We start from the raw sequence: 24608 nt of genomic DNA, 5'->3' as shown, positions 1-24608 counted from the left end.
ATGTAAATTATTTATATTCTTTTCTATATTTCTAGATGCCTGTATTTTAATGAAGAAGCAGAATAATGTTAGGATTAGCAATACAAATAATGAATGAATTGCCATTAGTTACTGTACGATGAATGACATAAATGCTTAAAAGTTTCATTTATTATAAAAACAAACTCGGTATTTTTTATTTTTGCAGATCAGCTCCTCTGAATACATCATCAGTGAAGCTCCTCCCACTGCAATTACATCATCAGTGAAGCTCCTCCCACTACAATCACATCATCAGTGAAGCTCCTCCCACTGTAATCACATCACCAGCAAAGCTCCTCCCACAATAATTCCCCAATAAATGCTGTAAATTCCCATCCACTGCAAGTGAAGACGAGCATGAAAGCTTCAGGAAGAGCTGAAATCTGCCAAGACTGAGTTTATTAAAGAGGACAGTGAGAACACGAGTGATCCAGAACCTGCAGAATGAAACACACTGAAGATCCTGAAGAACAAAGAGGTTGGTGTTTATTCTTCATTCATTCATGATGCTGAAGAACATTCATGTTAGAAACATTCAAGCACTTCATCACATTTAGATAAACAGTTCAACTATGAAATGCTACAGAATGTTCTGTTTTTTTTTTAAACAAATGGTCAGTAAAGGGAGGTTTCATATTGTCAACATCAGGTCAAACTAAATCTAAATATTTTAACCTGCTTTATTGTACATTTATTTGATATATGGTTTACAATTTGTAACAATTTTACCAGAATTTGTACCTTAATTTTGTGCGTATTTTTACAAACATGTATAACAAATAAAATTAATTCCAAAATGTAAAATTATACAATCTATTCTGCTTTACTGCAAACATTTGTGTTCTTTCTTGCAGTGAAATTCACTTGATCTTGTGTTTCTTGTGTCCCACTTTCACATGCATGTGAAGTCAACGCAAGAAGTTCAGTGTGAACGGCCCTTAATTAAAACGTTTTAGTAGTTTTTAACATAATTAAATATCAATCTAAAAGTTGGTGTTAAAATATGGCAGTATTGTGTATTTTAATGTTCATATCATGTTAGATAATTGTCATAGATCAAACAAATTTAATAGTTCTCACTACAGAAACATGGGATTTGTGCCTATAATGTTTTAAAAAAACAAGTCAAGTCATCTTCATTTATATAGCGCCTTTAACAATGGATTGTTTCAAAGCAGCTTTACAGAGACAAACATATAATTTAAGGTAACAGGGATTGTTTTGGCTTTATAGCGATACTTGAATAATGTTATTTCCAGCTAAAGTTAGTTTTGATTGATTCACCTCCGTCAAAGTGATCATTTGTCATTAAATTAGGGGCCGCTAAGACGACGCCGTTCTCTCTAAACAGACTTTAAACGTGAAAATGTCGGGATAAACAAAGACACTAAAATTAGCGTAGATGCCATTCTTCTTATGATGTAATGAGTATATCAGGATTTAAAGGAACACTCCACCGTTTTTTGAAATGGGCTTATTCACATTCTTTCCTACATTTAGATAGGTGTGCAAATGCATTTTTGTCTCAGTGCATGCATTGTTTTAGTTTGACAGGGTCGGCGTTAGCTTAGCTTAGCACAATGAATGGAATCCTTTGTTGCCAGCTAGCATGTCCTGAGTAAAAGTAATAAAAAAACAACAAAAAAAAACACGTAATTACTTCTTGTGGCCTGCGTATTCACAACGAGTATGAGTACAAATAGCGATGCAGATTAACACTAGGCGATTTCCTAGGCAGATATTGACTTGGGACTATATTAGGGGGAAGCACAGGCGAAGCACTTTTTTTTTTTTTTTTTTTTTTTTTGTAACTCTAATGAGAGCGGTCTCAGTGCTATGATACGGTCTAAATCCGGACTGAAAATCCTCGCAGATATCATTTCTTTCAAGAAAGGAACACAGTTGTGAGGATACTGCTTTTTCTAATATCTTTGACAGAAAAGGCAGATTCGAGATCGGCCTGTAATTGACTAATTTTGTATGATCAAGTTGCGTTTTTTTAACAAGCGGTTTTATCATAGCCAGCTTAAAGGTTTTTGGTACGTATCCTAGAGACAAAGACGAATTAATGATATTAAGAAGAGGATCTATGACATCTGGAAGCATCTCTTTCAGTAGCTTAGTCGGTATAGGGTCTAACATACAAGTTGTCGATTTAGATGAATTAACAAGTTTAGACAATTCTTCCTCTCCTATAGCAACCAATGAGTAAAATTTTTCCTCAGGGAGACTACAATGCACTCCCTGATGCGATACTGTAGACGGTTGCATAGTTATAATTTTGTCCCTGATATTATCAATCTTATAAGTGAAGAAGTTCATAAAGTCATTACTGCTGTGTTGCTTGGACATTTCTGGGCTTGAAGCTTTCTTTTTCGTTAGTTTAGCCACTGTTTCAAATAAATACCTAGGATTATGTTTATTTTCTTCTAATATGGTTGAAAAATAAGCAGATCTAGCAGCTTTTAAAGCCTCTCTGTAAGCAATCGAGCTCTCCTTCCATGAAATGCGAAATACCTCTAGTTTGGTTTTCTTCCAGTTGCGGTTATAGGTCTAACATATTTATAACACGGAGTCGGCTTTGCAGCCTTGGCTAAATGAAGTTTACATGAGACTAGATAATGATCTGAGATGTCATCGCTCTGCTGCAGAATTTCAGATCTAGAGTATGATTACGACAATGAGTAGGTCCTGACACGTGTTGTCTAACTCCAATAGAGTTTACAATGTCTTTAAATGCCAATCCCAATGCATCTTTTTCATTATCTACATGTATATTAAAATCACCAACAATTAGTACTTTATCTGCAGCCAATACTAAATCTGATAGAAAGTCAGCAAATTCTTTGATAAAATCTTTATGGTGCCCTGGTGGCATTTATACAGTAGCCAGCAGAATTCTCATACGTGATTTATCGTTTACACTATACATTTTTACATTAAGCACCAACACTTCAAAAGAAGTATATTTAAAACTAGATTTCTTAGTGGTTTTGAAAATATTACTGGGCGATTCCACAGTTTAGGCCTAACGACAACAGCCTGCAAAATCAATCTTCATGGAGAAAGCCATTGTCCTCAGGTTAACATCCTGAGAAAACCTGGGCTACAGCTGTGTGAAAGGCAGGATAAATCTGGCAATGGTAAACTAGTAAACTTTGATCAAAGTTGAGTTGATGTAAAATTTTACGTATGTAACATGGACGGAAAAACAGTGTAAGTTCAAGCAGAAAGTGTACTTAATCTAATTCAGTTTAATAAAATTCTGGTTGTTGAATCCAAGTTCATGTTTTGCTTTGTTCCTAATTTGGTATAGTTATGAGTCACAAAACTGGTAATAGGACTTCCATGCAGGCAGGGTGGCCATCTAATATTATCTGTTCTATAAACTTAAAGGTGCATTTTTGAGTCTGGTATGTTCATAAACTTAAAGCCAGCAAAATTACTAACAAATACCACAGATATATTTTTTTAATTTATTTGCCAAATGTAGAAGACAAAGGAACTCCTAAGTGTGCAAGATTTCCATTACACGAGAGTAGATGTTAAAACTTCATGCTGATTTGTACTCGGCTTTCGCCAAGATAAGCAAAACTAGCTTTACAGTAAACTATGCTTCTCCATCCATTTACGCTTCTTTCCATATGGTGGTGTGACTCCCCTTCTGTCCGGCGTTAACGGCTGCAGTGTACTTGGCGCGTCAGCACACACGACGGCTGCAACTTACAGTGTGGTCTCCCTAGTGGACCAGCACGACAACCGTCTGGATTGAGCCGAGTAGGGGACATCTCTAGGGTCTTCAAGTGGGCACCTTCCGTCCTCAGTGTTTCGTCGACTAGCCCACGACACCTCAAGAGGGCTCGACAGTGACTCTGGCGTCCCAGAGTCACCCCCCTCCGTCCCCCACTCAACTCAGCCCAGCTTACTGACCTCTACATCCCTCCTGCTGCTGAGACCTAACCACAATCTCACAATCTCTCCGCAACCCAACCATACGCGCCAACCCGTTTGACTAAGACTGTCGAGCCCCACTGGTGCGTTAATATGCAGTTTCAGTGGCAACGGTTCCGTATGGCATACCACCTACAGCAAAACACAATATCTGCCCAACCACCCGTCATTCACGCAATATCCACAGGAACGTATACAAATAAACCAACAGACTCTTCAAGCTTTCAAGAATTCTACGAAACCGTAGCGTGGCGGCCTGTACACAGCCAGCTAGAATCTTTCCGTCTCAACCACAGCCAGTGCTGCTCCTTTCTGCTGCTTCAGATAAGTTCTTTACTGTGCGACGCAACTCTTGGCCACTGAATCCGACGTCTCTGAGGAACCGGGTTGTAGAGTGTGCCACAAAACCTCGGCAACCCACCTCCACTGGATAAACCTGGACTCTCCATCCTCGCTGTTCTGCTTCAGTGGCCAGATGAGCATACCGCAGTTTCTTCCTCTCATATGCCTCATCTACCGCATCCTCCCATGGCACTGTTAACTCTATCAGTTTAACAATGCGTGCTGATCCGGACCACAAAACAATATCTGGTCGTAGGTTAGTGGTGGCAATCTCAGGTGGAAAAATAAGCCGTTGATCAAGATCAGCCAGCATCTTCCAGTCCCTAGCAGCTTCCAGTTGTCCTGGTCGAGAATTGGTGTTAACACCTTTTCTTGGTGGTTGCTCGCCTGGGCGGAGGAATATTGTCTTCTGCGTGTAATGTTTTGCTAGAACAGGCGGCAACTTATTGGTCATACTACGCTTGCCTTCCAATGCTAAAGCCAAACATCGCAGTACTTGGTCATGGCGCCAAGTAAACCGACCTTGGCTAAGAGCCACCTTACATCCTGTCAAAATGTGCCTTAATGTGGCAGGTGATAAACACAAAGGACAAGAGGGATCCTCTCCTACCCAGAGGTTTAGGTTCTGCGGTGATGGGAGAACATCATATGTTGACCTAATAAGGAAACTGATCCTACTCTCTTCCATTGACCAAAGGTCTTGCCAGCCCATCTTGCGTTGTTCCACACTCTCCCATCTCATCCACTCTCCCTGCTTGGCCTGGGAAATGGCCTTTATACACCTCATCCTCTCCTCCTGCTTTCGCACCTCGTTGACTACCAGCTTCCTCCTTTGAGCTGGGCCTGCCTTGTGCCATTTAGGAGGAGCTAAACAGAGCCCAAAACCCCCTCTTCCATGCTGTACCTGTCCCACGATATCCCCAATTTGAAGGGCAGCCTTTGCCTCTACTACAGATTTCTTTGCGGACCACTTTCTACCAGTTTTTAACACAGGGGCTGCGTCCCTTACACATTTGTCGCGTGACTCTACTAAGGTCATTTCCAGTCTGACCTTGGCACACTTAAACTCCTCGATTAAAGCAGAGACTGGCAGCTGCAATATTCCTTTACTATAAAGTCCCACTCTGCTGAGGCAGCGTGGAACTCCCAACCATTTCCTGATGTATGAACTTATCACCGCTTCCAGCTTATCCACTGTTGTCAAAGAAACCTCGTACACAGTCAGTGGCCACAGCAACCTCGGCAGTAGACCAAACTGAAAGCACCAGAGTTTTAGTTTGCCTGGTAGAGCACAGCTGTTTATGCTCTTCAACCCTTCCACTGCTTGTCGTCTAACTTCTCCCACCTGAACTGTGTCCTTTAGATCCCCATCGTACCATCTCCCAAGACTCTTCACTGGCTTCTCAGAAACTGTTGGTATTGCCTCACCATTAATGAAGAATGTTTTATCTACTACCTTTCCTTTAACTATTGAGATGCTCCTTGATTTAGAGGGCTTAAATTGCATTCGTGCCCATTCAATATTATCTGTTAACTTCCCCAATAACCGATTAGTGCAGGTTACTGTTGTAGTCATGGTTGTCATGTCATCCATGTATGCTCTGATTGGTGGTAGTCGCATCCCAGAAGCCAAGCGCTCTCCTCCTACTACCCATAAAGTTATAACGTGTGTAACGTGGACGGAAAAAATTAAACAATCCTGCAAAATTGCCTCTGTAACAAAATAATAACATTTCATGAAAACTGGCAAAGAATAGAACAAGTTCATAACACATTTAAATAACCTGTCATCATACTATCAAATTTAAAGACCATACATCGTGAATTAAATAACATTTGTAACGTGGACAGATAAAATGAGTAATTCTGCTGAATAGAGCGCCAATAACTCTTTATGCAAAGTAACCCTGAATATTTGTTAACTAAAGGACAATAATTTACTGCAGAAGTAAATGGAAGGCAGTTGAGGCAGATAAATATAAGTTAAAGGGTTAGTTCACCCAAAAATGAAAATAATGTCATTAATGACTCACCCTCATGTCGTTCCAAGCTCGTAAGACCTCCGTTCATCTTCGGAACACAGTTTAAGATATTTTAGATTTAGTCCGAGAGTTTCTGTCCCTCCATTGGAAATGTATGTATGGTATACTGTCCTTGTCCAGAAAGCTAATAAAGACATCATCAAAGTAGTCCATGTGACATCAGTGTGTTAGTTAGAAGTTTTTGAAGCATCGAAAATACATTTTGGTCCAAACCAAACAAAAACAACGACTTTATTCAACTTGATTAATTTCCTTCTCTATGGGCTTTGAGTAGTTCACGTAGTGAAACAGCGTAGCGCTTCTGTGTTCTACGTCACACGTAGGCTCACTATTGGCCGACGCTGGTCATGTGTGTGATGTATAACCTATTTATGAACCATAAACATGATAAAAGAGGTAGTGATTTCACTGCTTACATCTGTACAGCTGCTTTGTATCTAGCTGCTGTCTCTCTGTCTTCTCTCCACTTGTGGGCCTGTTTTGCACTCTCATGACTGTAGGACTGGACTTCTGCAAAATTATATTAGGAAATAAACTTAAAAAGAGAGAGAATGTTCAGCTCACATTTTTCATGTGAATTTTTAAGCTTTGTATGGAATTCCAGATGACGCTAAAATATGGACAATTACCTGAGACTCACTGTACAACTGTGTTTGGGAGCAGCCAACTACAACAACAGGGTCAGTCTCATGTACATTTGTTGCAGGACTTCGGTCCTGAAAGTGATGTGAAACATTTGTTGTGTTAAAAAATCTGTACGATATCAATGATGTGTAAGGTGATTGAATACTGTATACAATTTAATACATTTTTAGCAACTGAAAAACCATGTAAAAAATATATTAGTATCTTTACTCACCTCAAGCTGGAAATGACCACTTTCTAAGTCTTCTATGAGATCATCCACTAGATCACTGATTTCTGCAAGATCACCTGCATCGGAGTCTGGGCTTGGAAACAATGCTGACATTGAAAGAAATTAGTGTTAATATCAAAGCTTAAAATACATTGAAAACATATAAAAGTATTATCTTTTAGTTTTGATGTGTGGTACACTTTTTGAATAGAAGCTGACAGGGCTTTTACCTCATCTGATATACCAGAGATGTCCAGGGATGGATCTGCATCTGGCTGTTTCTTCAGCTTGATTACCCTATCAACCCAGGGACCTGTGTATGACCTATCAGCACACTCTCCTCTGCCCTCTTCACATGCTTTGCAGAAGTAGGACAACCTGCGAGTCTGGACACTGTACGGCTCACGACCTCGAACAACATGAATTTTGCTTGTCCCTGGAACAGTCACAACATCAACCGCAAAAAAAGTGTCTTTCTACAACAAAACCTAGATCCTGCTGACCGAATGAAATGTCAACAAAAGGAGTTTTAGACTTGTATTGTCCACTACATCCATCTGTGAACTGAATCATCCTGGACAATGCAAGTTGGCGAACTTCTTTCAGATGACCAGTGACCGTATTAACAAATACTGCGACAGCATGGGAATCATGCTTGGCATCATTTGACACAATTATCACTGAATCTCGTACTGGCTCTGGATCACCACAAGAACAAGAGTATAAACACACTACTGGGTGAATTGTAACCTGGACTTTAGCCCAGTGGGCACTCTGTACCTCGTTCTGTAAAAGGCATGTATAATTCTCAGCAAAGTCCATAATAGAGACAACTGAATCTTTGGGGGGATTTTTCACTATTTCCCAGAACAACTTCTGCTGCCATCTAGCTTGAAAAAGATGGTTGGGTAAGATCTTGAGCTCACTTTTCATCTCCTGGATCAATTCTTTAAGCTGGCCAGACCTGGGTAGTAGGGCCTTCCTAAGATTTCCACGCACTGTAGTATTTCCCCAGACCTGCCAGGAGACTTTGTTTTCTGCTGCTACATCTTGTGGTTGCAGATATGCTTCTACAGCATCAACACCGCATTCTTGACATTTTCAGTCAATACACGGTAACTTGTGAAGCTTTCTGGCATCATCTGAAGGTGGACAGACGGTGATGTTGTCACTTGCATGGTATCGATCTCTGATTTTGCAGTCCAGATTTTTAGCTTGGACAACCTGGTTTATCACCTTTAACTTCAAGTCAATATTCTCACAATATTCACAGAGGCATTGGTTCAAATGGGCTTTTACATAGGGCAAAATGTGGCTTGGTCGGAGTGTGCAAAAATTACTGAAGCACAACTTCATGTTGGGATTCTCATTTTGCCAGGCAGAGTATGTGGATTTCATGCTTTTCTGCAGGATTTGCTTCTGTAAGCCAGTTCGTTTGCTGACTGTTTTCTTGTGAGGCAGTGTGGTTGATACATCAGGTCTTTAAAAAAATTCTTGCACAGAAAGCCAAATTGCATCACTTACTGCATCACAATGTTTTTTTCGTTGTTCTGGATCATGCCCTGCTTTTCTCAGACGGTCATATTTCCTAATGATCTTCTGTGATATTCCTAACTTTCTGCTAGAGGCATCCCTGACTTGCTTACTGGCAGATCCAAGGATGGCGGCAAGATTGGCATTAAACATTCTTCTATTGGCTGCGGACATCTGTTTGCAAGTTTGCTTCACATATCCTAAAACAGAATCCACATCCTTGTCCTTACCGCCAAGCAATCATGTCATGGAGAGCCGTTTTTTTCGCGGGCTTGCGGATACAACTAAGCCAGCTACTATTGTCCCATACTTCTGTGGACTTTTTGGCATCAGCCTTTTTATCCTCCAAGTTGCCTTCCTTCTGGCACCTTGTGTTTCTTAGAATTTTGTCACTAGGAGCTACTCTTTGCATTAAGATTCTTTATGAATACGGGCCCTGAAATTTGAATGATGACTGTTAGTCTCCATGTTCATGTCAATTACAAGATAAGGATATTATCTTCTCTATGATAGGCTGCAGTTTACATAGCCTGATTTACAGAATATGATGCTGCATGAATGGTGGCCTACAAAGTATTTGGAGAAGTTTTTTGATTTCATATTAGGCCTGCCGGTGTGTTCCTTTTAAAATAATGAATATGAGCTACTTCAGACATTTATTAGGCATGGTGTTCTAAATATGATTAGGAGAAATAATACACAAAACTATAGGCTCATTCTACAGAAACATCCACTTTTGGTATGGCAAGATGTCTAAAAATTGATTTATTTTTCTAACATTTAAACTTACACCACATTATTAGATTACCCTTTGACTTTATGAATGCGCATAAATGACAGCTTAATGATTTTTTATATATTTTTTGTGCATTTATTTAAAGACAGCATGTACCATTTTATTTTTTTTCACTGGTGTTACCCTACTACTTTGGCAATATTATTTTTTTCAGCACATGTAGTCAGTTACCGAAATAATAATAATAATAATCCAACAAATAAGGAGATTGTTTTATTTATTGTAATCAGGTTTGTTAAAAGTGTGCTTGAATGAGGTTAGTTCGTTTGCGCAATGAACATATTTAAAAAAAACCAGTTAAAATCAAGTAATGATGCAATCCTTTAAATCTTAACTTTTGAGTGTAGCAGAATTAAATGGATGTAAAATTATTATTATGTGACATTGTATTGACAAATTTATACCACAAAGCACTAGCTTTATTGTGTGCCGTCAGTGCGGAAAATCTGTGTGTGTTCCTTAACATGCCCAGTTCACTGTTGTTTAACAACCTGCGATTGACGCCAACAGTTTATTCTAATGGCATAAGTGAGATTGTGTTAACGCACTATTTGGACAGAAAAAAAAATCATAAACAGAAAAATGTCATTGACGATGTTGACTTTCATGAACAGCTTATTGAGTCAAAATACGCAGAAAACAACGCTCGAAGTTGGACAGACTGAAAATTTTCATCTAATTTATGAACAAGATGTGCAGAATCTGTCAAAATGTATAAAACCACCATTCATGCATGATCTTTCACGATGAACACGACGCCGCTTTCGGTCCGAAACCACTCGCAATCATCCGACTTGCACACTCTTTTATCCTTTCTCACCACAATGATCCTATTTAATGTTTACTTAACCAAAGTTTACCACGTTCGTATCATTTTAATGTTCGTAAACTTTTGGACAGAATCCACAAACTTACCCACATTCGTCGAAATCCTGTTAACTCTTCTCCCACGCAGAGCGACCGTGATCTAGACAATCTTATTTCTGACATGAGAAACGTTGAGACATTAGGAGATGAAATCAGCGTCAAAAAAAAAAAAGTACGAGTGTTATGATTTTTGGACTGAAGATCTCGGCCCCTGTTTTATCCCGATTTATTAACAATTTATCATGTAGCAACGCATATGAGAATTTAACCCACACAAGATGTTTTTATCGTTTTGCTACTGATAGAATTAACGTGCATAACTGCTTGGACAGAAAGTGTAACGAACGTTAGTAAATGTTTCCATTGCATCGTGGTAGATTAAGGGAATTATACTTTCAGTCTTAGTAGTAGTATTTTGTAAAAGACACACCAAAATAAATGTTATGCGCCAAAATTCAGGATTTTATAAAAGCAAATTAAAGAAATGACTTAGGAAAAATCCAGATGCACTGAATGTCCCACCCTGACATCTGCAATTTCTGGGGACGGAAATAAAATAAAGTCTCATTACACGATAATGCCAAGGCTTAGTGGTGTTACGGCTGGCTCGTAAACCGCAACATAAAAGAGGCAAACAACAAATACTTGAACAATAAACCAATTTATTGACAAACCAAACAAAACAATTATTAACTAATCAGAAAAATCAATGTCTAGGGGAAAAGTAAATACACGCGCGTTTCTACACAAAATAAACAATATCCGACACTAACAATAAAGATGGGAGAACAAACAAATACCCAGAAGAAATAAGGTGGGAGAAAAAACAAATAAAACGTGAGAGAGCTCAGCTCCCGAGAGAGACAGAGCCTCAGAGCTGCGAGCTGAGACTAAGAGCTGAGACTAAGAGAGACCGCTCACTCCCCAATCACAGATCTTTATACTACTCCATATAAGGAGTTAATTAGGGATGGAATACACCTGTTGCTCAACTAACGCCTGCACTGTGTAGCAGAGCCAGTAGAGGCAACCAGGCGGGCGTAACACCTCCCTCACAAAAAGTATTCCTCTAAACTAAGGAATGCAACAAAAAAAAAAACAACAACAACACAACAACAACAACTGCACGGTTTATCCCACTCCACTCGGTTCCTGGTTCCTGCTTCCTGGGCCCTAGGAAAACAGGATAGAAAGAGAAGGGAGAAAAAGGGAAAAACGCAATACATTATATACTCATGCTCGAGATAAGGCATCAGCGATGACATTTTCCGTGCCCCGGATGTGTTTAATGTCAAGGAAAAATGGCTGTAAGAAGAGACTCCACCGCATTAACCTTTGATTACGATCCTTCATTCTGTGTAAAAACACCAAAGGATTATGATCGGTGTAAACCACGATTGGACTTGTGGACGATCCCAGATAAATTTCAAAATGTTGGATGGCCAAGATAAGAGCAAGTGTCTCCTTTTCAACCACAGAGTAAACTCGCTGATGGACGTTGAACTTTTTTGAAAAATAACAGACTGGGTGGTCTATTCCATCTTGACTTCTCTGTAGGAGAACAGCTCCGGCTCCAGTATCACTGGCATCAACAGCTAAACAAAAAGGCTGGGAGAAATCGGGTGCAACAAGCACAGGAGCACTAGCCAACAGTGCTTTGGCTCCCTCAAATGCCTGTTGGGCAGCTGTAGTCCAATTAAAGGATACTTTTGGGCTTATGAGATCAGTCAAAGGTGATACAATAGAGGCAAAATTTGGGCAAAACCCCCGATAATATCCGGCCATTCCCAGAAACCTGCGCAACTCCTTGCGATTTGTAGGCACTGGAAAAGCACAGATGGACTCAATCTTAGCTTCGATGGGGCGAACATATCCGTTTCCTACTATTTTCCCTAAATAGGTAACCGTAGCTTTCCCAAATTCGCACTTTGCTAAGTTTAAAGTTAAAGAAGCGTCAGACAAGCGAACAAACAACTCCCTTATTTGGACTAGGTGATCCGACCAAGAGGAACTGTACAGAACCACATCGTCCAAATAAGCGTCACAGTCAGGTAATCCACACAACACCTTATTTATGAGGCGTTGGAAGGTGGCGGGAGCATTTCGAACCCCAAACGGCATCACACGATATTGCAGGAAGTTATCAGGTGTTACGAATGAGACAGTTCCCTTGCTCTATCAGTTAATGGAACCTGCCAATATCCTTTCAAGAGATCGAACTTGCTCACAAATTTTGCAGACCCCAGTCTATCCACGCAATCATCGATGCGGGGTAAAGGATAACAGTCAGGCTTAGTTATGGAATTAAGCTTGCGATAGTCGGTGCAAAATCGGTAGGATCCGTCAGGCTTATTTACAAGAAGACAGGGGGAACTCCAGGCACTAAAGCTGGGCTCAGCCAAGTTGTGATCTAATAAGTAAGTCACTTCCTTTTTCAACAAGTCCCGCTTCACGGGATTTACCCTATACGCATGCTGCTTAATTGGTGAAGCAGAACCCACATCAATATCATGTTCAATCACTGTAGTGCAAGTGGGCACATCAGAAAACAACTGAGGAAAAAACTCCACTAGCTGAAGAATGTCGCGTTTCTCAGAGGGAGATAGATGAGGTAAATGAAAGACCAGGTTTGAATACATCTTAGAGTTATTCAACCGTCCCTCGACAACCCCTCGAGAAGGAAAATGTATGGAATCATCCCTCATGCAATTCAAGGAGGAAGTCTCCGAAAATGGTGTTCCTTCCACGCTCAACTGTGAAGAATCAGCAGGCACAATGGCCACTAACCCCACAGAAGATCCAGAAGGAAAGTAAGGCTTCAAAAGGTTTATGTGGCAAACCTGTACTCCCTTACGTCGTTCTGGGGTTTTCAAAAGATAATTCTGTCCAGAAAGACATTTGAGAACCGGATAGGGACCTGCAAAACGGGCTTGAAAAGGATTAGTTACAAGCGGCAACAAAGCTAGTACCTGGTCCCCAACCTTAAATTTCCGAGCCACTGCTCGTTTGTTAAACAACCTCTCCATCTTACTCTGTGACTTCCCCAGTTTCCTCTGAGCAATTGCTCGAGCCTCATGTAACCGATATCGGAAACCGCTCACAAAGTCCAAAACATTTTTGGAGGGTTCAGAAGGACTCCAATTGTCAGCTAAAACCGCAATAGGACCACGAACTTCATGACCGAATACCAGATCATTTGGACTAAATCCAATGCTTTCCTGAGTAACCTCTCTCACTCCCATAAGCAACCAAGGCAGCCCCTCCTCCCAATCAGAACCAAGCTCCACACAGTAGGATCGCAGCAATGACTTCAAGGTCTGATGAAATCTTTCGAGGGCCCCTTGACTCTGAGGGTGATATGCACTGGAAATGTTGTGACTGATCTTCAACTGATGTAAGGCCTTAGCAAACTGACGGCTCATAAAATTAGAGCCCTGGTCAGACTGAATAACTCTTGGAATGCCAAATGTTGACATGAAGGAGGTTAATGCTCTTAGAATAGATTTTGCAGTAATGGACCGGACAGGATATGCGGCTGGATACCTGGTAGATAAACACATTACCGTAAGTAGATACAAATGACCAGTCTTTGATCTAGGTAAAGGACCTACACAATCAACCAGCAAATACTCAAATGGTTTCGAGATAGCTGGGATAGGTTGGAGAGGAGCAACAGGGATTTTCTGGTTTGGCTTACCAGTGAGTTGACACACATGACAAGTTCTAATAAACTTTGCCACGTCCCTTTTCAAACCAGGCCAGAAGAACCTGCGTTGTAATCGATCATATGTTTTCCTTACTCCCATATGTCCAGCCATTCCATCATGTGCTAACGCGATCGCAGACTGCCTAAATTTAAGAGGAACTATCACTTGAACATAAACCTTAGTAATGGGTTCAGATTCACCGACCCACCGTCTGAGCAACAATTCATCTTTCAGGAAGTAGCAAGAGGGTAACCGAGTCTCAACATCCCCCTCGACACAAACCACCGAGAACAAAGGCTTAAGCGTTACATCAGCTAACTGTTCTCGAATCAGGTCTTCTCTAGAAACATGGAAAATGGAAGATAAAAATTCCTCCGAAACTGCCGTCTCCCCAGAGGCAAACTCTTCTGAAAAGAGAACAGCTGAGTCTGAAATACTACATCGTTCTACATCATCGTCAGACTGAATGGATAGCTGTTCCTCCATGGTTATTTCACCATCAGGATGTAAATAAATTTCACCTTCACTCTGTCGTTCAGCTTCAAGTTGTCTTCCCCTGGCTCGGGTGACAGCACAGGAAGGAAACACGTGGGGAAATTTCAAACCACACTCATCAGGAACATCTGTAAGCATAGGTGAGGAGACTACAACAGTTGATGGTACAGGTTTTAATGTTCCCCAGACATTTCCCTGAGCAAGATCGTTCCCCAAAATAAAAGACACCCCTGGTACAGGAAGGGAAGATCGTACTCCAACAATCACATCTCCATTTACAATATCAGAGGCAAGGTGTACCCTGTGTAAAGGAACTTTTAAGAAGGTCATTTCTATCCCCCTAATTAATACATCCTTCCCGTTCGCAGTCTGACCTGAGAGTGGGAGAACTCCCTCTAGCAAAAACGACTGAGAAGCGCCAGTGTCTCAAGATCTTCAAAGAAACTTCTCCCTCTTGCCCTGGCAAAGACACTATGCCGGTAGTAATGAATGGAGCATACTCCGAATAATTATCTCCAACATCTACCTCTTTTGAGATTCCCTTTTCAATCTCAGGATTCTGTTGGTAAACATAACTCTCCAGCGGTTCACGTCCAACCAACCCAACTGGCTTAGCACACTTCTTCAAAGCGTTACATTCAGATATCTTATGTCCTGCTTTGTGACAGTAAAAACAAATCACCTTACCCTTCTCTGATGAAAAATTCTGACTGACAGGGGGCACACTTGGGATTGTATTTGATGTACTCACTGGAGGCATCCAACGATTCCGGAATGACTTTCTACTCGGCTCACCTGAACCTCTATCAGAAAAAGAAACTCGGTGGGTCAGAACAAATTCATCAGCCAACACAGCTGCATTAGCTAATGTAAGAGCCTTCTGTTCATTCAAATAAGTAGACACAGACGCTGGTACACAGTTTTTAAATTCTTCCACAAGAATTAACTCCCTCAACTGGTTCAAGGTTTCTACTTTCTGAGACTGACACCACCTAGTAAACGTAATTTCTTTTTCCCGAGCAAATTCAACATATGTTTGCCTTTCAAGTCTTCTATAACCACGAAATCGCTGACGATAAGCCTCTGGTACTAACTCATACGCTCTCAAAATGGCTATTTTAACTTGTTTGAAATCTCCACTCTCTTCTTCAGAAAGAGAAGAAAACACCTCCTGAGCCTTTCCCGTCAGAACACACTGCAAAAGCAAAGTCCAAACAACTTCTGGCCATTTTAAAGAAGAAGCAACTCTCTCAAAATGTGCAAAGTACTTGTCTACGTCACGTTCACAAAATGGCGGCACCCTCTTAATGTTTCTACCAACATCAAATTCAAATGAAGAACGCACAACCTGAACAGATTTTGAAGCTTCAGTTTTTTTTGCTTCCAATTCAAGTTCTAGCTTTCTCATCTCATACTCTCTATGTTCACGTTCACTCTCACGTGCATACTCTAACTTCTTCAGCTCAAATTGTGTACGCTCACGCTCCTGTTCAAGCTCTAGTTTCTTAAACTGAAAACGTCTTTCCCAGTCCCTATTTTCTAATGCTTGAGTACCTTCAAACGATAGTTTCTCAATTTCAAACTGTGTTTGTTTCTCTGTAGAGATTAAATCTCGCTCAACCAATGGATATGCTGTCTTACCAAGACCAGCTTCATCTTCCACAACCAGAATTCCTTTGTCTATCAACTGAGTTTTAACAGCTCTTAACAAATCCTCCTTGCGCTTTTTATCAGCCCCAGTCAAAATGATTGTATACCTCTCTGCAATTTCTAGAAGTTGTTCCTTGGTGCACCGATCCAGAAACTTCTCAGAAAGCTCAACACTCAATCCCTGAATGGAAGTCATTTTGGACTAACATCCAATTCACACAATGAAGATTAGTTAATTGACTACAACAAATCCAAAATAATTCTAATAAAACCTCCCAAAACAAAAGTGCCAGCAAACAGCTTAAGCCCTAGCCCCTATAACGCTAGAAATTCAAAAAGATCAAGTGAATCTATATGTCCATGACAAAAATCTTAGTTTTATTCAGATTAATCAAACAGATTCTAAAGTCAATTCAAAAATTTCAGCGTCATAAGGACGATAAACTAGTGCTCAATTACTATAGGAAAACTTGGTATAACCACTCAATACAGTGCTAATTTACTCACAGTAAACAACAATCGGTCATACTCTATAGGCTACAACAGCTGTGACAAACTAACTTCCCCACTAGTCATCTATCACTATTGTCCTCAACACAAGATCTTCGTGTAAACGAATCAAATTTAATATTTTAACCGTTCTACACAAACATCAACTTCCTATAAAACGAAACACACTGATAACCGCACGCGAAACATGTTTTCCTTATAATCAAGCTAAACAAACTCAGGGAGAAAATATAAAGTACTCACCAGGATTTCCATTGGCTCTTCATCTCCGATATGCCTGCCTGTTGAAACTAACTATCCTTTCTAGTCTTCAAAGGACTGCCGGGCTCGAGGCGACTTGAAACGCTAAACCTCGTAACAACCGTTCTCTAAATGAGTTCAGCTGCGCGAGAAGCGTACCCCCACCCGGGATTTCCTTCCAAAACTCAAAATAAAATACAAAACGAAATCAACAAAACAACAAGCAGTGTTTCGATGGAAGGACGCTCACGAGCTGCCCAGCTGAAACACTCTAACTAACCGGAGTGAAAAGCCAATCCTTACCAGAAATCCTGAAGAGACAATAAACCACTCCCTCAAACAAAAACGCTCAAAAATCTCGGACGAGGCCCCATTTCATGTTATGGCTGGCTCGTAAACCGCAACATAAAAGAGGCAAACAACAAATACTTGAACAATAAACCAATTTATTGACAAACCAAACAAAACAATTATTAACTAATCAGAAAAATCAATGTCTAAGGGAAAAGTAAATACACGCGCGTTTCTACACAAAATAAACAATATCCGACACTAACAATAAAGATGGGAGAACAAACAAAAACCCAGAAGAAATAAGGTGGGAGAAAAAACAAATAAAACGTGAGAGAGCTCAGCTCCCGAGAGAGACAGAGCCTCAGAGCTGCGAGCTGAGACTAAGAGCTGAGACTAATGGCTCGTTTCCACTGAGGCGTACGGTACGGTACGGTACAGTACAGTACGGGTCGGGTCGGTAAAGCATGATCCGGCTAGCGTTTCCACTGCCAACAGTACCCTTACTTGATAGGCGTGGTGTTTGCCGGAAAGAAGAGATCGACGTCATTTTCGCGCGAAGAAAGCGACATAGTAAACAACAATGGATGACAGACAGCAGATCTTGTTCTTGCTTCTCGGCATGTTTGTCACAAGAAACAAGCGCTGGCATTAGGCGTTTCTCAATACCAAGTAGCCACGCAAGGTCCGACTTAGGAGAATGATCCCGAGGACGCGAGTCCAGTAATTCTGCTGTTGGAACAGCGCGTTCTTGAATGCGCGACTCAGCTCGCTCTGCTACTCCGATTATGTACATTTAAGGCAACAATAAAACGAAATATGTTATAAAACACCACTCTGCTTCTTTTCGATTTAATTTAAATACATTTTAAACATTATAAGCACACAAATGTGGTTCAGGCAACGCACAGCCTATTGATTATATTAACTGCATGTATGTAACGTTATATTTATAACAAAACTAAATATAAAACACAACCCTGCCTCTTTTCGTTTACATTTAAAAATATTAAACATATTCCAGGCAATTTATTGCATATTGCATTGGTACAAATGTTGCAATAAACAACTTTACAGATGATCTTGTAATAAAATAAAATAAATGACAAAACTATCTATTTTTGTTGAATTTCAGTTTTATCAACAATAGCCATTATAAAAGTATAAGTAAAAGGTACAAAAAGATATACAGTAAAGCTTTAATAACATAAAGCAAATTCAGTAAAATATACAAATTCAGCGCTCAAATATATGAAACTTCACTTAGCCTTCTGCCATAACCTTCTGCCCAGGGAACGAATTATAGATTCACGAGACCAAAGATCGCCTGTTAGGTCTGTACAAGGCGAATTATATCTCATGTTTAACCACTACAGAGACGTCAGAGTCAGCGGCAAACATCAGAATGACTAGCCGGGGAAAGGCTGCTCCAGGCGGGGTGCACGAGCGCCGAGCGTCCGGTGATTGCTTGGAATGGATCTTCAAATTATCATAAATCTATAAATAAACCACAGATTTGAGCTTTAAAAAACTACTTTCTCGCCTGAAAAACTCTTAAAACTACATTTCGTGACACAATAACAGTAGTATTATATTTCAACTGTATGCTGCTAATGCCCTTGTAGCACGCGCAAGTGACGATACTCTGTCAACCAATCAACGTTCTGCAGTGAGTCTAGCTCCACCTTTTAGTACCGTACCACTGTGCTAGGTACCCCAACGGAAGGGTACCCGAAAAGTGGTACGGTACGGTTCGGCTTTTTGGTACCATTCACAACTTTTGACAGTGGAAACGCAAATAATTGCGTACCGAACCGAACTGTACCGTACCGTACCACTCAGTGGAAACGAGCCATAAGAGAGACCGCTCACTCCCCAATCACAGATCTTTATACTACTCCATATAAGGAGTTAATTAGGGATGGAATACACCTGTTGCTCAACTAACGCCTGCACTGTGTAGCAGAGCCAGTAGAGGCAACCAGGCGGGCGTAACAGTGGGATAAAAGTAACTTTATTATTTCTTACATCTATCTTTAAAGGGGTCATATAATGCCATTTTTGTACAAGCTAATATGATTCTTTAGGGTCTAAATTAAAAGTTTGTAATATACTTTAATTAAAAATTCTCATTAGTATTGTAAGAAAACACTTATTTTACCTGGTCAAAAACAGCTCTGTTTTCAGCACGCCGTTTCAGTGCATATGCCTTTAAATGATCATGAGCTGCGCTCACTCCGCCTCTCTGTTCTGTGCTACACCGTTTGTAACACAATAACACAATAACCATAACGCGTTGTTCAGTATAAACGTGGAATTATGAATTATATTGAGAACTTCATACATAGAAAACATGCCGTAATGTACCCTGACTGAGTGTAAACCTTAGACGCATTCATTGTGAAGCGTGCAGCTAGCGATTTGCAAAGATTAATATATTAATATAAAGTTTAATAAAACGTTTCACTCACTTCCGTTCTTCTGGAGGTTCAGCAGGAACACGAATATCTGGTACCGATCCTTTTTAGCAAAGCTTCTTAGCAAATCCAGCTTTATACTGACCCTCGTTTATAAAGCAGTCTGGTGTGTGAAATGATTCGCGCAAACATGAACGCATTGACGTTGCTCGTGTGGAATATTCCCTTCGAAAACAAAACTCAGCCACTGCGTCTTCAGCGGTTCGGATTCAGGAACATTAAAATGACTGTGTTCGTTATTACACCCAAGAACAGAACACCACAATCGCTTAGACGCCATTCTGCTCATAGACAGTGCTCCGGCACATCAACAATGACCGCGCCGGTCCGCGCAGACTATGATTGACAGCTACCTCATATGCGAGGGCGGGTCTGTGTTGAAACGCTCCCGTCAATCAACAATCGTGGGAGGGGCGTCCGTTTTATTGACGTCACAAAAACGAACGGCTCGATTTGAGGCAGGGGAAAACATATAAGGAGATTAAAACAAAACCACTGGATGGATTTGTATCATTATATGATGTTTGTGTACAGGCACTGCCAACACACATTTCAGTACAATCAACTTGTAAAAGTGCATGTACCATTATATGACCCCTTTAACAAAATAGTGAACTAAAAATAAAAAAATGACAACAACTGGGTATTATTCAATCTATATTGTTCATTACACCCCTTGTGGACAGAAACTGTGGAATCGCCCTACTATAAATTACCGCAACGCCTCCCCCTTTGCCTTTTAGACGAGGTTCCTGTTTATAACTGTAATCTTGTGGGGTTGATTAATTTAAAGTAATGTAATCGTTTAGTTTTAGCCAGGTTTCTGTCAAACACAGCACATCTAGATTATAATCTGAAATCATATCATTAACTATGAGCGATTTTGGAGTAAGGGATCGAATATTCAGCAACCCAAGCTTTATCATTTGCTCATCTGTATTAGATCTGTTTTTTATTTGTTGAACATCAATTACATTTTTTACCTGACGTTTTTTGGATTTCCAAATTCGGGGAACAGACACAGTCTCTATATGATGATATCTAGGTGAAAGAGGCTCTATGTGATGGGATTTATCTGACCTTGGTGACGTGAGGCCGCTAGCAGACGGTCGGTTTAGCCAGTCTGTCTGCTTCCTGACCTGAGCCCCAGATTGTCATGTTTGAGCTCTAAGACTATGAACATGCCTTTGGTGTGAGAGACCCGGGTTCGAATCCACTGCGAGACACCAATGTGTCCCTGAGCAAGACACTTAACCCCTAGTTGCTCCAGAGGCGTACGACCTCTACCATATATAGCAATTGTAAGTCGCTTTGGATAAAAGCGTCAGCTAAATGAATAAATGTAAATGTAAATGGTTATGTGAAGTCGGCTGATCGCTATGATTTTCAGAAACGGAATTTTGAGAAAAACAGGTTTAATTAACTGTCACGTCCTGCTAGCGGGACGACTGGTGCTCTTTTTTTTATTGCCTTTTTTTCATATCACATATTTTAGTAATCATTATGGATTAGGTATCATTCGAAAGCTTACGAACTCAAAATGCATCCTGTGAATCCTCATGATGCATGCATCCTGTGAAACTTGTAATTGCGCATCTCACCACACGATAACGTTGGATAAAACTAAATAAAAACTTGTGTGCCGTTGTAGTTTACTTTATTCTGTTATGTGGTTTTATTTTGATAGGCGAAACTGTCTTTGTAGTGTTAAGAGAAGGAGAGCTAAATGGGCGATTACGTTTTTTGCACTTCCGCTCCGCCGTGCGTGTTTTTTAAAGAGAAAGACAGTCTTTTCAGCTTGCCACTATAAATCGCTATTTTTCTGCACTAAACTAGTGAATTTTCCCAAGATATATTCAGAGATGATAAACAAGATTTTACAGAATAATAATTTATTGAAAACCTAATTTTGACGACAAACTGACATTCAATCTATTTTTAGACCTTACTGAAAATGTACCAGCGCGACATCCGACGGGTTTTCCCAGATCGCATCACATATTCAACGGACATCACTTAGACAGCCAGCCATTGAGTGACCACAATCTGCTAATTATCTCATCGCTCCTGCGTACAGGAAGGGGGCCAGAGCAAATTACAGTGCCTGACATACTTGCGAGTTCACACACCTCTTTAATATTAATTTTGGTGATATCCGACTGGCGGAGTCGAACATCATTAGTGCCGACATGAATAATGATCTTAGAGAATTTACGATTAGCATTAGCCAGCACTTTTAAATTTGCTTTGATGTCAGGCGCTCTGGCTCCCGGCAAACATGTGACTATGGTGGCTGGTGTCTCTATTTTCACGTTCCGTGTGATCGAATCACAATTACCAGGGCACAATCAACAGAATTCTCAGTGGGTGTTTCACTGAGTGGGGCAAATCGGTTTGTTATGGTAATCGGAACGGAAGAGTGGTCTTTTGATCCGCGACTACGATCTCTTACTGTCACCCATCTGCCCTGCTGCACGGGCTCTACTTCAGCCGGAACCGTATCATGTACAGAGTTCACTATGCTAGGCGCATCCAAAACACTATCTAAAGCTCTAGTACTATCCTTACTGTCCTCAATTAAAGTTTGGATGCGTGTCTCTAGTTCTGAAATCTTCTCCGTCAGCCTGACTGTCTCCTTGCATTTATCTCAAATAAATCCTATATTGCCATCGGAGAAGGCTATACTAAACATATGACACGTGACACAGGTGACAATAACAGGACAAGACATTACTCACCGTGTTTGTTGACTGATTCTTACTTACCTGGGCTTTTATGAACTCAAAGGCGCGGGCGCGCGAGAGAAAATAAATAAATAAATAACTGAGCGCACGGGTGGCGCGTTAACAGGCTAGCGAGCTACTAGCGTGCAGTGCTAACAATAACGGAAGCTAGTGATGTAAAGTTAATCTGAGATGTTGGGTAAGCTGTATTTAGTAGTATAAACAACCAGAAATGATGGTTCAAAACAGAAAGAAATACGAGGCTTAGGCGGAGGTTACAACCTCGGAGCAAACCGCAAGTGAATAACTGGAAGATCAGTGTACTCATTCATGGAAAGTTTCAGGGACGTATAATTAATTAATCAAAATATTTATAATTTATAATTAATCTTCATCAACTCCATATTTCTCTATTTTGATTATTTAGAAATGTTTAAAATCTGAGTTTTTCTTTCATGTCAGCCCTGATGGAAGAGAGCGAGGAGAGAGAAGAACTGAGTGAAGTGAAGGAGGAACATCATGTCAAACCTGGAGGAAAACCTTTGAGTCGCTCAAAGACTAAAAATAAATTTTTAAAGAAAAGAAGAGCCAAGAAATCTTTCACCTGCACTCAGTGTGGAAACAGTTTCACAAGCAAATCTAATCTTCAGATTCACATGAGGATCCACACCGGAGAGAAGCCGTTCTCATGTGATCAGTGTGGGAAGAGCTTCAGTCAATCATCATCCCTTAATGTTCACATGAGGATCCACACCGGAGAGAGGCCGTTCACATGTGATCAATGCGGCAAAAAATGTCTTAGGGCATCACACCTGAAGACACACCTGAGAGTTCATACAAAGGAGAAGCCACATTCATGTTCTGTGTGTGAAAAGAGTTTTTCACAGCTGTCTATTTTACATAGACATGAGAAAACTCACACTGGTCTGAGAGAGTACATGTGCTTTGAGTGTGAGAAGACTTTTACTACAGCGGACAGTTTAAAACTGCACCAGAGAATTCACACTGGAGAAAAACCTTACAAGTGTTCACACTGCGACAAGAGATTCACTCTGTCATCATCTCTGAAAATACATGAGAGGATCCACACTAGAGAACAACCTTACAAGTGTTCACACTGTGACAAGAGATTCAGTCACTCATCATCTCTGAAAACACATGAGAGGATCCACACTAGAGAACAACCTTACAAGTGTTCACACTGTGACAAGAGATTCAGTGTGTCATCATCTCTGAAAACACATGAGAGGATCCACACTGGAGAACAACCGTACAAGTGTTCACACTGCGACAAGAGATTCAGTGAGTCATCATCTCTGAAAAAACATGAGAGGATCCACACTAGAGAAAAACCTTACAAGTGTTCACACTGCGACAAGAGATTCAGTCAGTCATCATCTCTGAAAAAACATGAGAGGATCCACACTGGAGAACAACCTTACAAGTGTTCACACTGTGACAAAAGATTCAGTCAGTCATCATCTCTGAAAAAACATGAGAGGATCCACACTGGAGAAAAACCTTACAAGTGTTCACACTGTGACGAGATTCAGTGACTCATCAAATCTGAAAAAACATGAGAGGATCCACACTGGAGAACAACCTTACAAGTGTTCACACTGTGACAAGAGATTCAGTCGATCATCAAATCTGAAAACACATGAGAGGATCCACACTGGAGAGAAGCCGCACACGTGTGATCAGTGTGGAAGCCGTTCTCGGCCCTGAACCGTTCTCGGCTAACCGTGCCGAACCGTGATGGTTGAATGTGTGTAGTGACATCGTCACTCAGGATTGGCCACTTGTCAATTGTCTTGTTTAACCCTCTGGGGTCCACAAACGCGCCGGCGCGTTTTGCACGATTTTTTTCACATAGCAGCAAAATAGACTTAAAATATTCTGTTGATTTTGATCTTACATATACGTGTTATACATCATTCAAAACTGTTAAATGCCTTCTTTTATTTGTGTACACTCATAGTTAAAACAAAATGTTGTGTTTTTCGTAAAATAAAGAAAATAAACATGATGCGTGTTCTGCCGTCTCTCTCAATGTGAAGTTCATTCTGAAACGCGACAGAAAATGATCTGTAAATCTGTGAATGCT

At 40.5% G+C, this 24608-nt stretch overlaps 1 protein-coding gene across 1 annotated transcript; it reads left to right on the top strand.

Annotated features, from left to right (window-relative positions):
- The first annotated feature begins 391 nt into the window (after positions 1–391).
- On the top strand, positions 392–24206 carry LOC130105982 (zinc finger protein 239-like). The gene is made up of 2 exons (XM_056272182.1): positions 392–499; positions 22964–24206. Exons 1-2 carry the CDS (start codon positions 466–468, stop codon positions 24055–24057), a joined length of 1128 nt encoding a protein of 375 aa, XP_056128157.1. The 5' UTR covers positions 392–465; the 3' UTR covers positions 24058–24206.
- Positions 24207–24608: the final 402 nt, after the last annotated feature.

This window comes from Rhinichthys klamathensis, unplaced genomic scaffold (assembly GCF_029890125.1).
Source record: "Rhinichthys klamathensis goyatoka isolate OS25496 unplaced genomic scaffold, OSU_Roscu_1.1 h1tg000331l_1, whole genome shotgun sequence".
Taxonomy (NCBI): domain Eukaryota; kingdom Metazoa; phylum Chordata; class Actinopteri; order Cypriniformes; family Leuciscidae; genus Rhinichthys; species Rhinichthys klamathensis.
The sequence above is the reverse complement of the archived record's forward strand: the minus strand, read 5'-3'. Positions and strand labels throughout refer to the sequence as shown.

Coding starts and splice junctions, on each gene's coding strand:
- LOC130105982 (XM_056272182.1), top strand. CDS start 466: ATGAAACACACTGAAGATCCTGAAGAACAAAGAG. Junction 500..22,963: donor AGATCCTGAAGAACAAAGAG/GTTGGTGTTTAT, acceptor CTTTCATGTCAG/CCCTGATGGAAGAGAGCGAG.